The sequence below is a fragment of the Arachis ipaensis genome, chromosome B6, assembly GCF_059453495.1.
Source record: "Arachis ipaensis isolate K30076 ecotype BB chromosome B6, ASM5945349v1, whole genome shotgun sequence".
NCBI classification, from domain to species: domain Eukaryota; kingdom Viridiplantae; phylum Streptophyta; class Magnoliopsida; order Fabales; family Fabaceae; genus Arachis; species Arachis ipaensis.
In genome coordinates this window covers 139,619,892-139,634,869 of record NC_142441.1, presented here as the reverse complement: position 1 = coordinate 139,634,869, position 14,978 = coordinate 139,619,892, and the positions used below count along the sequence as shown (strand labels likewise).

The window sequence follows — 14,978 nt, the reverse complement described above, 5'->3', positions numbered from 1 at the left end:
CCGAACCAAACCAAACCAATTACATTTTGATCGATTCGGTTCTAATTTTACCATAAACCCGAACCAAACCGACCCGTGCTCACCCCTAGTAGAACTCGAACCAACCCGCGAACCCGATCATATATTAATTAAATAAAAAAAAAAAAAAATATATATGGCTTTTCCATTAGACAATGATTATTCATTATTAATATGTTTGGATTTTAATGAGTTTAGTTTTTAATGTATTTGGTGTTTAACATGTTTGGATTATTTCTATTGATGTTACATGTTTATTGTACTTGTTGAATTTTTAAGATAAAAATTTAGTTTTTTTATTATGAATTTCAAAGTCATCGGGTACTCAATTTTCCGAACCGAACTAATCCGTTTTTAATCGGTTTGGTTTGGTTCGGGTATATGTACCAAAAAAATGCAAATCTGAACCAAACCGAACCAATTATATTTTGATCGGTTCGGTTCTAATTTTACCATAAACCCGAACCAAACCGACCCGTGCTCACCTCTAGTTGGACCCAATTACCCGTCGGTTCCAGAACCAATTTAATTAGTTTGGTTCGAATTCGGACGGATAATCGGGTATCCGCTACCCATGCTCACCCCTGATTGAAAAAACTTTTTGAACACGTGCTTAAATCTAGGGCTGTCATCAAATATTTAATTTAGGTGATAAAATTAGTTATTAATCGATTAAAAAATAAAAAAATTAATTTTTAACCGGTTATAAAAATAAAAATTAATTTTAAAAAAATAACTCAATTTAAAAAAAAAAAACAGACAACCAATTTGAAATAATTAAGAGTAGCATAAAATTTGGTTTTGATTAATCAGTTAAAAATTGATTTTTAAAATTTAGTTTTGGTTAACCAATTTTTAATAATATGGATATCGTTTTTAAAATTATTTTATTAAATTAGTTAATCAAAATTTGGTTATGATTTTTTATTCAATTAACAACATTTTAGATTTTAAATATACATCGCTACTTAAACCTCATTTTATGTTTGATAAATTAATTCTTGGGTTAGGATCACAGTCTCTTTCTCATGCCAGCTTCTCTTCTTGGTGATAAGTTCCTTAAGAAACTTTGCATAAAGTGGCATTTGTTCTAAAGCCTCAGCTAATGGAATGTTGGTTTCAAATTTCCTGAAGATTTCCAAAAACTTAGGGAATTGTTGATCCATCATTTCTTTGTGTAGCCTCTATGAGTAAGGGAGTTTGGGGACATAGGGCTTTACTCCTCCCTTCCTTTCCTCTTATTGTGGCTTCATGATTTCCTTATCTTTCTTAGAGGTTTGTGCATCTTTGTCTTTCTTATGTTCCACCTTGTCATTTTCCTTTAGCTCTGTTGCATCTTTGTTGATGTCTTTGGTGTCTTCTCCAACCAACTTTCCATTTCTCAACTGCACAGCTTTACATTCCTCCCTTGGATTAGGAATTGTATCGCTTGGAAAGGCATTAGCTGGCTGTTCAGCTAGTTGCCTGGCCAATTGCCCCACTTGTCTCTCAAGGTTTATGGTATTTTTTAAAAGCACTTAAAAAGAATTTTTTAAAGTTGATTTATACTTATTAAAATTAAAAAATTAAATATAATCTCATCCATTAATTAATATCTAAATTTAATTATTATATTAATTTCTATTATAATATTTTTAAATTTTAAAAGTTATTTTAGCAAACGTATTTGTTATTGCTTTGATTTATATTTGACAGGGTGATCAAAATAAGTTATTCAAGCTGCAGAAATGACGACCATTTTAAATTCGTACTATTTTTTTGAATTAGACAAATAAATCTCTAATAAAATTATCATAAGACAATTATAATTAATCTTATCTTAAAATAGAAGAGAATAAGGGTTTAATTGGGTTCGATTTTACGAAAAAAGAAATAATTATTTTTTTTAAAAATCTTTTAAAAAAATAAAAATAATTTAATGTTTGAATATTTTATGTAAAAAATATTTTTTTATTTAATAATTATATTTTTTGTTGATCTAACAATTAATACGACAATATAAAAATATTTTTTATTTATCTATAATATTAAAATATCTTTTTATAAATAAAAAATTTTAAAAAAATTATAAATTATAGCTTCTAAAAATATTTATCTTTTTAGTATTTTTACTTTTACTACTAAAATTTTTGCCAAACATACTAAAAAATTAAAAAAAAAAATTTAACAATTTAATACCACCCAAACAAGTTCTAATTCTATAAAAAAGAAAATAAAAAATTGATAGAAAATAAAGTGTGCCATTTAAAATTCTTTTGGGAAAGAATGTAAAATTGTAAATGTTTAATTTTTTTTTTTTTTTTTTGTATTTCTTTGTAAAATAAATATAACCTACGAGTTTAATGGATGTATAGTCAGAGGGAAGATGAATGTAAATTGAAGAAATCTAACGAATATGACTGCACATTCCGTACACCAAGGTCTTGATCATCAAAAAATTGGGAAAGGCGGGGGGGAGGGATTGTTACAATTCCTTTTCCCTAAACAGGATTATATTAACACTAAGAAACTACAAACACCCCCACTATTACCTAAGAAAACCGTGCATTAATTTGCTGCACACAACATAATAACATACGGTAACTTTGCCTTCTATATATACATCCTTCCTTGCCAGTTAAACACATTCACTTGTACTATTTGAGATGAGTTCTTCTGGACTCGGTCTGTCTTCTATTTCTGTAGTGATGTCAGAGAAAAGAAAGCAAACAAACAAAAGAATGGACACATAATAGATACACAATGAATACAAATATCAGTTTTACATATAGCCTGAGATCAGTCTATACGGATGTATATCACACCTTCGGACAACTGGGCAAGAACAAAAACTAAGAAAGTTACAATCAGTTACAGTTAAGTTACAATATGAGGCAGACAATCACCAGGCGGCGATGCTCATCGTACAAACGAAACTGAATCAATTTCGTCTCTCGCAGCTTTATATAGCTCAAGCCTTTTCGCACATTGTTGTCTCCTTTCCATCATTGCAGGGTCTTCATCTAACATTTGCAAAAGCTGTGTACCCTAGAGAAGTATCCGCCCAAAAAGAAGTTCTAATTAAGGATATGGCATATAATATTACTACTAGAAGATTATCTCATTCTGGCATGGTATAATCATCAGCTCCTAAAAGATTTAAAATCAAGAATTTAACAACCAACTAGAAAGTAAGTACCTCTTTCTTCCCTATTTGTGTATAGAAATGGTTCAGCAACGACTGCTTCGCTTGTCTAACCTGACAATAGACCACAGCCTTTGGAATAGTGTTCTTAAGCGTATCAGACACTAGTCCTATATATGATGACACATTAGATCCAATTCTCCTGAAATGCCCCTCTGCATATCGATCACTGTTTGAAGCAGCAGGATTTTCAGCTTTTTCTACTTCCTGAGGAAGTCTTCGGAAGAACTCCACTGTGAGATAAGAAGATTCCATATCTACAAGCCGAAGAGTTGTCTTCTTACCCTCTTCACGGAATCTTTCTAATGCCTGATATGCAGCAGCAGCTAATTCAGCTTGAAAAGTTGGGAAGCGCTTTAGTTCCTGCTTAAATGCACATATGAATACCTTCATACAGAATCACAGCACTTCATGCACGAGCTAACCAAAAGAATACAGTTCTTGAATGTTACCTGAGTTTCAGCTATTGATTTCCTCACAAGTTCTTTTAGAACAAAGTGAACCTACAGAAAATCCAAGAATAGACAGCTTAATCCATTTTGTGACTAGCTCAAAAATAGTAACTGTTGTGTACATAGCAAGACTGCTTACAGCATCTACTGAAGCTTCAGCTGGTCCTCTAAAGTAATTGAGAGCCCCATCAATTAGGCGCCGGTAACCTTGCTCTGGGGCAATTAAGTGAGGCTGATAACCATCGGACTCTGACACCACTTTCCTTACATTCTGGAGAGAAAGATGCCGGTCAAGTGGAAGCTTGCGTAAAGCAGCTGGAAGCTGATTATCAAAGACATTATATATCCTGTCACCTCCAGGCCGCCTAAATAAAAAAATAACTCGGTCATAGACATTTTACCATGAAAAAATTCTGAAAAAAAAGTGAAAAAAACTCAGCATCATAGTAATATTCAAAAGGTATTGATTGCATTTTCCTTCATTTCCTCCTCCCTATCTACCATTCAAATATCACAAAAATGAAACTTCATATAAGATATTTACCCTCCGTCTAAATGCTCCTTGAATATCCGTTCAAATGCTCGACAAAGTTCTAGGATGGTATATAGTTGGGCCTACAACAAAAACAGAGGCTCAAAAAATATTCGAAAGGATGTCCCAGCTTCAATCTTGAAATAAATCATCACAATGGCAAACCACTCACCCCAGCATCAAGAGCAATAGGTCTTCCAAGATGATCCATCTCCGACTCAAGTTCCTCAATGCTTTTATTTATCAGAGACGTTATACTAGGTATCCTTGCCCTAATTACTGACTCCAAGTGCTACAAAATAAACCCCCATGATAAAAAAGACAACATATCAAATATCATACGAAAGATATAAAAGACAATAACCAAAAGGCAAACCTGTGAGAGCAGCTTTGCAAGGTATTCTGAGCCCATTTTATTGGCCAAATGCCCATAATCAGGACTATTCGCAAAATACTCACGCTCCTTGCGCCTAGCAATAATCATATCAACATTTTTGTTGATATCCGCTTGGGACCGATTTACTATACCAACCCACGGATGTTGGAGACGGTAAGATCTTCCTTCAAGGACCTTGACGTGACAAAGTTAGGTAAGAAGACAAACAAATCATATAATTTTCATAGGCACACTTCAAACTTAAAAGAACATTAAAGGGACATGCGTCAGCTCAGAAGAGAAATGGAAAGTACATCCAAAGCATTAGTTCCTTTGTCCATCAAATCCAGCTTTGTCAACACCCCAAATGTCCTTTCTCCTACATATATAACAAAAGATTTTAGAGCTAGACTATCACACAAGCAAATGACATAATCTGAAATTCTTTGGAGCAATTAGGGATGTCCAAGACCCGCCCCGCCCCGGACCCAAGGCATATTTTGCCGGGTTCGGGTTCGTCATTTTCCCTTTGTTATTTTCGGGTCCAGGGGGAAGTTTTTTTATACCGAAATTATATGTTTTAGAGTGAGATTAGTAATATCCTATTATATTTTTATACTTCAATTAATATTTTTTATATTACACAGTATTGTCTTTTCTATAAAATAATTTATTTTGGTATAAATATGATATATTTGTTAAATTAATTTTTAAAAGTAAAGTTTTATTACTCTAGCATATAAAATTTACAAATTTGTATATACTAATTTTATATCAGGTCGACCCCCGGTTTATTTCATGTCACTTACGGGTCGGGCCAAAATAGACCCGTCATCTTTTAGGGCCGGGTCCGGGTCTAATTAAACCCAGCCCAACCCATGAACACCCCGGGAGCAATAAAAAAATTACCTGTGGGATCAACTTCTCGAGCAAGTTTAATAGCATCAGATGTTGCTATATCTTGATTGGCTGGAGATATCGCTAGGATGATAGAATTAGGCTGTCAAGACTCAAGAGCATAAGTAAATAGTCAACAGTATAAAGCATGAGGGGTAAAAAAAAATGGACCTTGGGCGCATGCATTCTACAGTCATTTATTTTTGAAAAATGCTTCAACAGGCAAAAGGAGGCCAAACCATCACCAACAAAAACATAGAGAGAGGATTGTTCGAGAGAGAGAGAGAGAGAGAGAGAGAGAGAGAGAGAGAGAGAGAGAGAGAGAGAGAGAGAGAGAGAGAGAGACGGATAACAATATGCCCAGCTGCCCACACAACAAATACATTAAAAATGAAGTAATGGGAGTATTAAGATATATAATCCACTTAAAAATATGCAATCAGAATAAATAGAAAAAGACAAAACATGGCATGCTCATTTAATCATGTTTAGTCAAACTAGACAAAGAAGTTCAGATCCATCGAGAAATCTAGTTATAGAAGTTGCTTAGATGAAATGTTCATTATTTTAGTTGGCCTACAAAAACACAAGGCGGACTGAAAGCAAGCATGCCACAATATGTTTGATGCAACAATGACATTATTACTTCTCATTTACCTTCTCAACATAAGATCGAACCATAGTTTCAATTTCTTGAACAATACTCTCAGGCTGTCCCTCTGAAAATGATAGACACAGTTGTTAATGAATAAAAATTAGAAGTATCATTCCCCCAAGGAATATAATTAGCAATTGCATAAAAAGCATACCTACAGCAACTTTAGTCAAACCAGGCAAATCGATCAAGGTTAGGTTGACAACTGTTCAAAAAACAAAAACAGAAAAACTAAGACATTTGATTTGTAAGCACAAGAATTATTACAGCTAAACAACTTGAAATTACACTGAAGTAATAGTTTCTTTCTATGTCATGGTAATAATTCAACGGACCGCAAAGTCAACTACACTTTGTCAAACAATCACAAATGTAGTCAATCCTAAATGCAAAACACACTAGAGGTGTAGCAGATAGTGAGACGGCAGCTACTTTTCAATAAAATATAAAGTATTGTTATTGTTATGGTTATGTATTTATATCTCATAAAACATATATAGAATATAAGTATGTTCAAAAATAAGAAATTCTCCACAATCAAACCCAATGTCATTCATATTTAATAATCAAATCAAATGCCACAATCTATACTTCAACATCAAATACTACATCTTAGAGATAAAGAATGCAGAGAGTAGTAGGGAACATGTATATTGTACATGCTAAGCTACCTAACAAATATATAGTACGTGGGAGAATTGGCTTTGCCAATAAGTGATTTCGGTACGCAGTACATTCTAACACAATAATCTGCACGCTCTCAATTTGTGCTCTTCCCTTTTACTTCTTTAGTTTGGCTCTACCCCCTACCTTCTACCTCCCTTTCTCTTCACTTATTCTTTCCTTAATTCCTAGATGAGTTTATGGTTCCAAAATCCAAACATCTTCCATGTTGAGGTAGGTTTGGAATTTCTATGCCTTAATTTTACCTTGAGTTTTAGTTGAGAACTAGTACCATCACCCTCTCTATTGGCAATCCCATAGATGATCCAATTCGCGATCCATAGCGTTCCAATACGTGAAAGAACTGCAAATTGGAATGCAAGAGGTAGAACAAGGTACATCACCTAATTGGTGATTTCTTATAACTATGACCTGGAGTATTTCAAATTGATCGAAACTTTGATCAGTATAGTTAAGAGTAACTGTGAAAAAATTAATGAATGAGAATGGAGGGTTCTAATCCCACTCCATAAAAGAAGTGGTAGTCACCTAGTTAAGTAATTTTTAGCTTCTTTAGTTGGAATAAATAGATCAGGAGGGGAATAAAAAAGCAGAAAGAATGGAAGATGGTCCAATTCTTTACTTCCAATAGCCTATATGCCATCAGTGCTCCTTGGGCATCCGAGAATTCGTCGACAAGATGATTTACCATACCCAATCTATCCACCAAATCAACAAACTCCTCTGTTCCTGTCGTTGTTCATAATATTTCTATTATTTTGCAACTTTACAAGCTCCCCAAGATCTTGGGAGCTTTGCCAATTTCAGAACCCCTACCAGTGAGAGGAAGAATTGAAAGGAAAATACTAATTTTAAAATACTTATTGAAAGGAAAATACTTATTGAATAAGGAAGTCGTTTAAAATGGGCACGAGAGCCCTCATACAGTGCTTAACTAATTTGAGGAAGAGCTAGAGCTCCTCTACTCTCTAAAGACTCCTCACTAGATAATAAAAGACACGTTCTTTCTTCCGTGTTCTCTATTTACTCTAATTCACTACTAATTAGTTCTAACTCACTCTCTTAACTAACCTTTCCATTTACTAATGCCACATTCTAGTAAGAATCAAATAAATTGTGATCCAATTCGATGCAATTCATCACAATATCAATACTTATAGCACAATGTATCATGTATTGAAATGGGGTTTGTATAATTTGTGAACCATGCATATTGGAGCTGTATCTTAGATTCATAGGATTCATGCTTCATCTTGCATTTGCACCATACACATTGCATATGGAATTCTGCATCATTCACCAAGTTTGGAGCCAGCGCTACCTTGTATGCAAGCCATTCGGACCTGTGGTAGAGAAGGCAACTACACAACCCTTCGCAGCCAATACACAAGTTGTGTTATTAGCACCACTCTTTTTGTACACCTTTGTGTAGACCTTCCTTTTTTAAGTATAAAGTGAATATGATGAAAAGAATCAAAAGCAATAAATGTGTACCATTTCCGAAAATGGAAAGTATACACTTTATGGTGTACCAAAAGGTTGTGCAAGTATCAATTCTAGAAGGAGAAAAGGAAGCAGGCAAACCATTTGTGGAATCAGTTTTGTGTAACTAATCAAAGTCAAAATGCTGAAAATATAGGAATTTTTTACTTGAATGTTGTTTTATTTGTAGTTTTATCGGACTTCAATTATACTAATATATAGCTGGTTTTTGTATAATCATTTAAATTAAGAATATTACTGTGTTACTTCCTATATTGATCATGATTCTAACAATTCACAATACAATCCAATTCACGGTTCAAACAATAAGCCCACAGATAAACAATTCATATCCAAATTTGATTTTATAACCTTGCTAATGGTAACTAAGTCATAAACTAATGGAATCCTAACATATACACTAGCCTATTGCTATTATTACAAATAACTATAATAACAATAATAACATTATCAGACCAAGCAATATTAGAAATTCAAATTGTTCAAAGAACAAACAGAATATGAAAGAAGTTCAAGTGTATATCATATAATTACTTCTTATCTAAACAAGAAGCTAACCAACTTAAAAGATATTAGAAAAGAGAGAGACAATAGCATACCATTTGGTGAGTAGATGCTAAGATGAATTGGAATGGGAGATATTTGCTTTGTCTTCCCTGTTACTCTATCAGTTTCATCCTGAATTTCCTGGCGGACCAAGGCTTCAAAAGCAAGATAGATGGTTTAAAAGGATTATCAACTTCCTTTACACTTTATGCAACGGGAAAATACAAATGCATACAAAATCCTTCAACCATCAAAACTAAACAAGTAGCTTCCGAATTATATCAATATCATTCTAAATTGCTAGTTAGGAGTCCGCTAAAACTTGACCTATAGCTCAAATAAAATAAAATAATGAACTTGAACATCTTGAAATTGAACCTTCATTACCAGAGACAATACAATTGGATAACTCTAATGTTATCAATTGTTTTCTCTAAAAGATGAAAAAAAGAGAAAGCAGCACCAGGCATGTAATAAGAACTAAAACAGGGGACATCCAAGAATTAGTCAAAGCAAGTTTGCTATTGTGAAGAGTGAGCAAAACCAACCATTCCCACATTTATGCACCAAAGGTGCAAAAGATGGTATCAAGCATTCAAGTTATTTTATGAGCAACCGGAATACAAAATGGCAAGTTGGTTAGAATCATACAAAAATCAGTGAATTTTCTTCTTGGCAGGTGAAGAAACTCAGCATACTCTTGTGAACCACCTTCCAACTTATGGAGTTGCAACACCAATGGCCGCCTTGTCACAATCCCTGCAATTCATTCATGCCACAAAAAAATATGAAACAAATCAGACTTAGTAAATTATCAACATAGACCAATCAATAAATTAACCACTAATCACGACAGAGAAAAGAAAATAAAATAAAAACCTAACACTAACCTGATCCTCTAGGCAGAAAGTCACGACCAACAATGCTCTCCAAAACTGAAGACTTCCCCGAACTCTGCAAAACCGAAAATAACATAAACAAGATAAAAAATTGTGTTTTTTTCTTTTTTTTTTTTTTGGATAATCGGTACCATAAAGGCATAAATATAACGAAAGAATCATTTTTCAGATATTCGAATTTTTCTCCACCACAAATTTCAAGAATTCAGACTTACAACGAGCTAGAAAATACAAAAGAAGAATACATGTATCCAAAATTTTCTCTACAAAACCATATACTTTCTCAAAAAAATTGGAGAGAGCAGAGAACGAACCTGGCCACCGACAACAGCAACAGAAGGAAGAGCTTCCCAGAGAGAAGAGAAGGTGTTGTTGTCATCGCCTCCATAGTCACCAAGAACAGTGCAAGCACGCTGGATTCTGTTAACGAGCCCAATCAAGCTCTCCATGGTGGTCATCTTGTTTTTCGCTTACCCTAAAACGACGACGTATAAGTATAACACGACGCAAGTAATGAAGAGACAGAGGAATATCACTGCGTTTGAGTTTGAGTGTAATTGAAACTTGGAAAGAGTGATAGAGCAGAGCAGTGAATATAGTGGGCAACGAAGCGTGGACCGCTTCTTTCTTTGTCTTTATCCTCATTTTAACGAAAGTGGAGTTTCTTTTCTTTTGAATTTTGAAATTTTCATGTGGGGGCCAATGGTGTCTGTGTTTGTGACTTTGTGTTATTCTGCCAATTGCTCAGTTCCGAACATGAACGTTACATTTTGGTTTTTTGGTCATGTGAACGTTACATTTTATTTTAGATATAAAAACTAGCACGCTCACCCATTTGGGTTTGGGCCAATTTTATATTACCCAGCCCGTTCCTTTTGTTGGGGATAGGGCTGACCCAGAAATAGCGTATTGACGGATTTTTGACTTATTCAACCTAGGTCCAGTTGCGTAAATAACTTAAATAAGTTCTTTTGAAAAAGGAGCTTAAAGTATAAGGACTTTTATTAATAGTAGCTTATAAATAAGTTATTTTGTGTTTGGATTTTTAACTATAGAAATACTTATTTTAAAGTTGTAGTGTTTGGATAAATAACTCAAAAAATACAATTTTTTTAACATAAGAGAATGGATATTAAAATAATGATAATAACAAATACTTTCCATTATTGAAGGTTAATTTTACATAATCAAATCACTAAAATTACAATCGATCAGGCAATTGATTCTTTATTTGTTATCTAATTAGTTCCATTTTTCTAGTACTTTCAGCATTCGATTCTTCCCACGTAATATCATTAGAAACTGGTTCTTCTACTTCACCTTCACCTTCACCCATAAAATCAAAATTTTCATAGAATTCTTCAAATTGTTCATCGCTTGTGCCATTCCGTCGAATAAAATTGTGTAAAGCCATACAAGCACCAATAATTCATTCCAATCAGCTTTAAATTTTCTTTCGGACTTGCCACTTTCATGAATTTGTTGGGGAAGAACATAAAAAAAAAGAAAATTATAAAACTAATTATAAAAATAATAGCAAGTTGTATAAAAATAAAATCACATATAAAAAAATTAAAATTAAATTCACATATAAAAAAATAAAATTAAAACTGAGATTTCATAGCATACAAAATATTCAATACAAATTTAATAATAAAAATAGAATGATAAAATGATAAAAAAAATACCTGGAAGAAATATATGCTGGTTCAGATGGAACAGAAGATGGTGGTGAAGGGTCAATACTTTCAGCAGATGAATCATTACGTGAAAATGGTGGTGGAAGGCCAACACTTCCAGTAGATGGAACATTGCGTGAGCATGATGGTGGAAGGCCAGTGCTTCTAGAAGATGGAACCTTGAGTGAAAATGGTGGTGGATGACCAGTATTTCCAGCAGAAACAGGAAACATTTTTCCACAGAATCAAGAACGAAAGTAAATTTTTTTGTTTTGAAATCAATTTTTTTTCACGGAAGTGATAAAATGACTTATCAAAAAGGAGAAAGTCATCTATTTTTACTTCTTCCAAAAGCTATAAATTAACTTTTCGGGAAGTTAAAAGCTCTTCTTAAAAATAGTGCCAAATACGCTTATCGTAACTTTTCATAATTCAAAAGTAAAAAAAAGTAACTTTTGTGCGTTCCCAAACGGGCTCCTAGTCTCTTCTTATAGTCCGTATTAAAATACACCTCATCCATATTTATGAGTAGTAAAAATTTATACTCTAATTTGCCTATGCATGTACTTGTTCTGCTCTTATTAGTTATTAAAATTTAACAAATGAAATAAAATTTTAAAATTTATATAATTATAATTATATATGATCTTGCCTGTGAAATAGGTCGGCCTCCACTACTTAGTGATGGCCGAGCTATAACCTTAGGGCCTAAGCGTCCAACACTCGATTCCGAGCTTTTCTTCTCGTCACAGCGTGAGCAAATAAGGAAGAGGGGAGGAGTGTACATGCAAAGGCACTCCAAAGTTTAAGTCAGTGTATTGTCTTATTTCAACTTCATCCAAAAGAAATGTTTTACCTCCCTTTATATGATGAATTCTTCATCTGTTACCTTCTCAGCCATAATCGTCGGTTCTCGAATTGATTTGTAACCGACTTTATTATGCCGTTTTGATGTCAGTTATGATAGGAGTATTAATCTGACCGAGTTAGGGCTCATGAAAGGCCGAGCTTATAACGGGCGACAGTTATAGTTCTTAGTGACAACGGCTATAATGCCGAGTTATAGCTCGTATTAAAGGTGGTCATATCATAGTCCCCAAGCTTGACCTGAGGAGGGTTTTTTAATGAAGCAGGTTGAGTTTTTGATGAGTTATAATTCGGTCAGATGGTTTATTAAGTGAGCCCCCAATTCAACGTATTTCATTAAAAAGGAATGGGGTTCGTTTGTATTGTATTTAGGAGAGAGAATTAGTGCGTGGGGTATTAAAGGCTTGTTATTTTTCCAAGGTAACTGCGTCGTTTGGTGTGATTTGAGTTGGCAGTTACTTTGTGATGTGGTTAAGTTCAAAGGTTTGGGTTGGTAACTTATCCATGACCCTTGGTTTTTGCAGCTTGGGAAACAGAATGAGTAAAAGAGGTATGCATGCCATTTCTTTCATTTTTGTTTTATCATCTGTATCTTCTACCTCTTTTCTTTTCTGTTCTGGTTCTTTCATGGGTTTAGAGAAGGAGAAAAAAGGGGAGATTGACTGGTCGTATGACTGGGTAAGTGATGATGTAAAGTGTCGGGTTTCTTTGTTTTGTTATGATGCTGCTGTGAAGCAGATAGATGTGAAGAAAATCGTGAGGGTTGGTTGTGGTGTTGAAGTCGAATTGTTGCCATGTAGTAGTGAGGATAGGGTTTATCATAGGAGGCAGGGGTTTGAGTTTTTTTACATGCATAGTTGTGTGTTAGAGGAGCTGCGAGTGAGACTGCCTTTCACTGTTTTTCAGTGTCAGATTCTGAAGTAACTTAAATGTGCTCCTTCACAGTTGCATCCTAATGGGTGGGAATTTCTTCGAAGTTTTGAGATATTGATGGAGTTTCTGGAGTTGGAGCCTTCTGTGGATTTATTCTTCTCTCTGTTTCAAGCTAAAGGAGTTTGAAAAGAGGGTGGGTTAATTTGAACAGTACTCCTGGGTTTGGAATTTTTAAACTATACAAATCATCCTTCAAGGATTTTAAAGAGATGTATCTTAAAGTGAGGAATGTGGAAAGAGATTTTCCGTTTTATATTGATGAGTTGCTGGCTGAGAGGTTTCCTTTATGGTGGTGTTCGGAACCGCAGAACATCCTCAGTGCCGAAGTTATTACTCCGAGGAATGTTTGTATTATTGAGTTCTTGGTAGAACAAATTGATCGGAAAGAGTTGATTTCGATGTTTGAATTGTTGAAGTGGGATGAGGATAGAAATTCTGTGGTAGAATATATGGGTGAGTTTTGTTTGTGGTCTCTGTTGTTTTTATTGTTTAGTTATTTGCTGATTTGCTTTTGTCTCTTTGGAATTTGCAGGAGGTAAGTACCCTGGCGTTTCGGCTGCGTCGTTGAGGTCTCGTTTTAAGAATAAGAACTTGGAAAAGGAGGTTTTCTCTTCAAATCGTGAGAAGGTGGTAGTGGCCGGAGAAGTTAGTCAGCCCCTTCAGGGTCGTCGGAAGGTGATTGTGAAAAAGAGGAAGTCGGATGTGGTGGATTTATCTGAGGAGTCTAGTGGGAAAGAACATGGTGTGTCTATAGAGGAAATTGAGGCCTTTGTTGTGAATCAAAAAAGGCTTCATGAGATGTTTGAGCAGAGTGGAGGTGTGTCTGTGTGGGGGAAGGAGTACCCCTACATGGCTGTTGCCGACCAATATTGTCAATCTTCCGCCGACATTTCTTTGGCAAATGAGGTTGGTGAGATGGCTATTGGCCAGTGCATGCAGGTAAGGTCTTGTTTTTATATTGGTAGTTTGGTTTTATTTACTTGTATGTTTTATGTATGTAGTTATCATGTTTTCGTAGGTGGTTGGTCTTAGTCTTGCTAGTTTAGGGCGTAGCCAAGAATTGAGGCATAAGAAGCTTGCGGGTGAGAAAGCGGAATGTGTTGTGTACAAAGAAGAGCTAATTAAGAGCAATGGTATTGCTGCTGGGTTACAAAGTCGGTTGACTGAAACTGAGAAGCAGTTGAAGGAAACAAAAGATAATTATGCTAAGGATGTAGAAGATTTGAAGAAAAAGGAAGCTGATCTGGCGAGCATGGAAACTCGGTTGATTGAGGTTACTGCTCGGCTGAAAGAGATGGAGAAAAAGAAAGGTGATAAAATTTTGGACTCTTTTGTTGAAGGTTTTGAGAGGGCATGCTTACAGGTGAAGTTCTTGGTTCCTGATGCTGATCTTTCTGAAATGGATCCTGCGAAGATTGTTCGTGACGGAAAGTTAGTTGAGGATGATGGGGAGGCCGAAGACGAGGCTGAGAATGTTTAGTATTTCTTCTGTTGTTTTGTAAAAACTCTATTTAATAGATCTTGTTTGAATATTTTTGGATATGTTGTTAGAACCTCTTTAAGGTTAAAAACTTGTGACAATTTCTGTTTTGTATGGATGCTGGTGGAATTGCTTTGTTTTGGTTATATATCATGGATTTGAATTGTTTTTTAGAAAAGCTTTTTGCTTGTTTGATTGAAATTTATGTGCAGGATATTCTTTCTATGTGTGTATGTTAGTGGCGCCGAGTTATTTCGGATTGACAACTGTTCG

The 14,978-nt window shown here is 34.6% G+C and overlaps 1 protein-coding gene across 1 annotated transcript; it reads right to left on the bottom strand.

Moving 5' to 3' along the window:
* Positions 1 to 2,729: 2,729 nt before the first annotated feature.
* Positions 2,730 to 10,427, bottom strand: LOC148562944 (phragmoplastin DRP1E-like). The gene is made up of 15 exons (XM_088489898.1): positions 10,061 to 10,427; positions 9,738 to 9,801; positions 9,499 to 9,606; positions 8,901 to 9,002; positions 6,269 to 6,319; positions 6,117 to 6,178; positions 5,472 to 5,562; positions 4,877 to 4,941; positions 4,563 to 4,757; positions 4,359 to 4,478; positions 4,199 to 4,269; positions 3,794 to 4,019; positions 3,655 to 3,705; positions 3,197 to 3,565; positions 2,730 to 3,045 (listed from the first exon to the last, which is right to left on the bottom strand). Exons 1-15 carry the CDS (start codon positions 10,202 to 10,204, stop codon positions 2,917 to 2,919), a joined length of 1,848 nt encoding a protein of 615 aa, XP_088346024.1. The 5' UTR covers positions 10,205 to 10,427; the 3' UTR covers positions 2,730 to 2,916.
* Between the last annotated feature and the right edge of the window lie 4,551 nt (positions 10,428 to 14,978).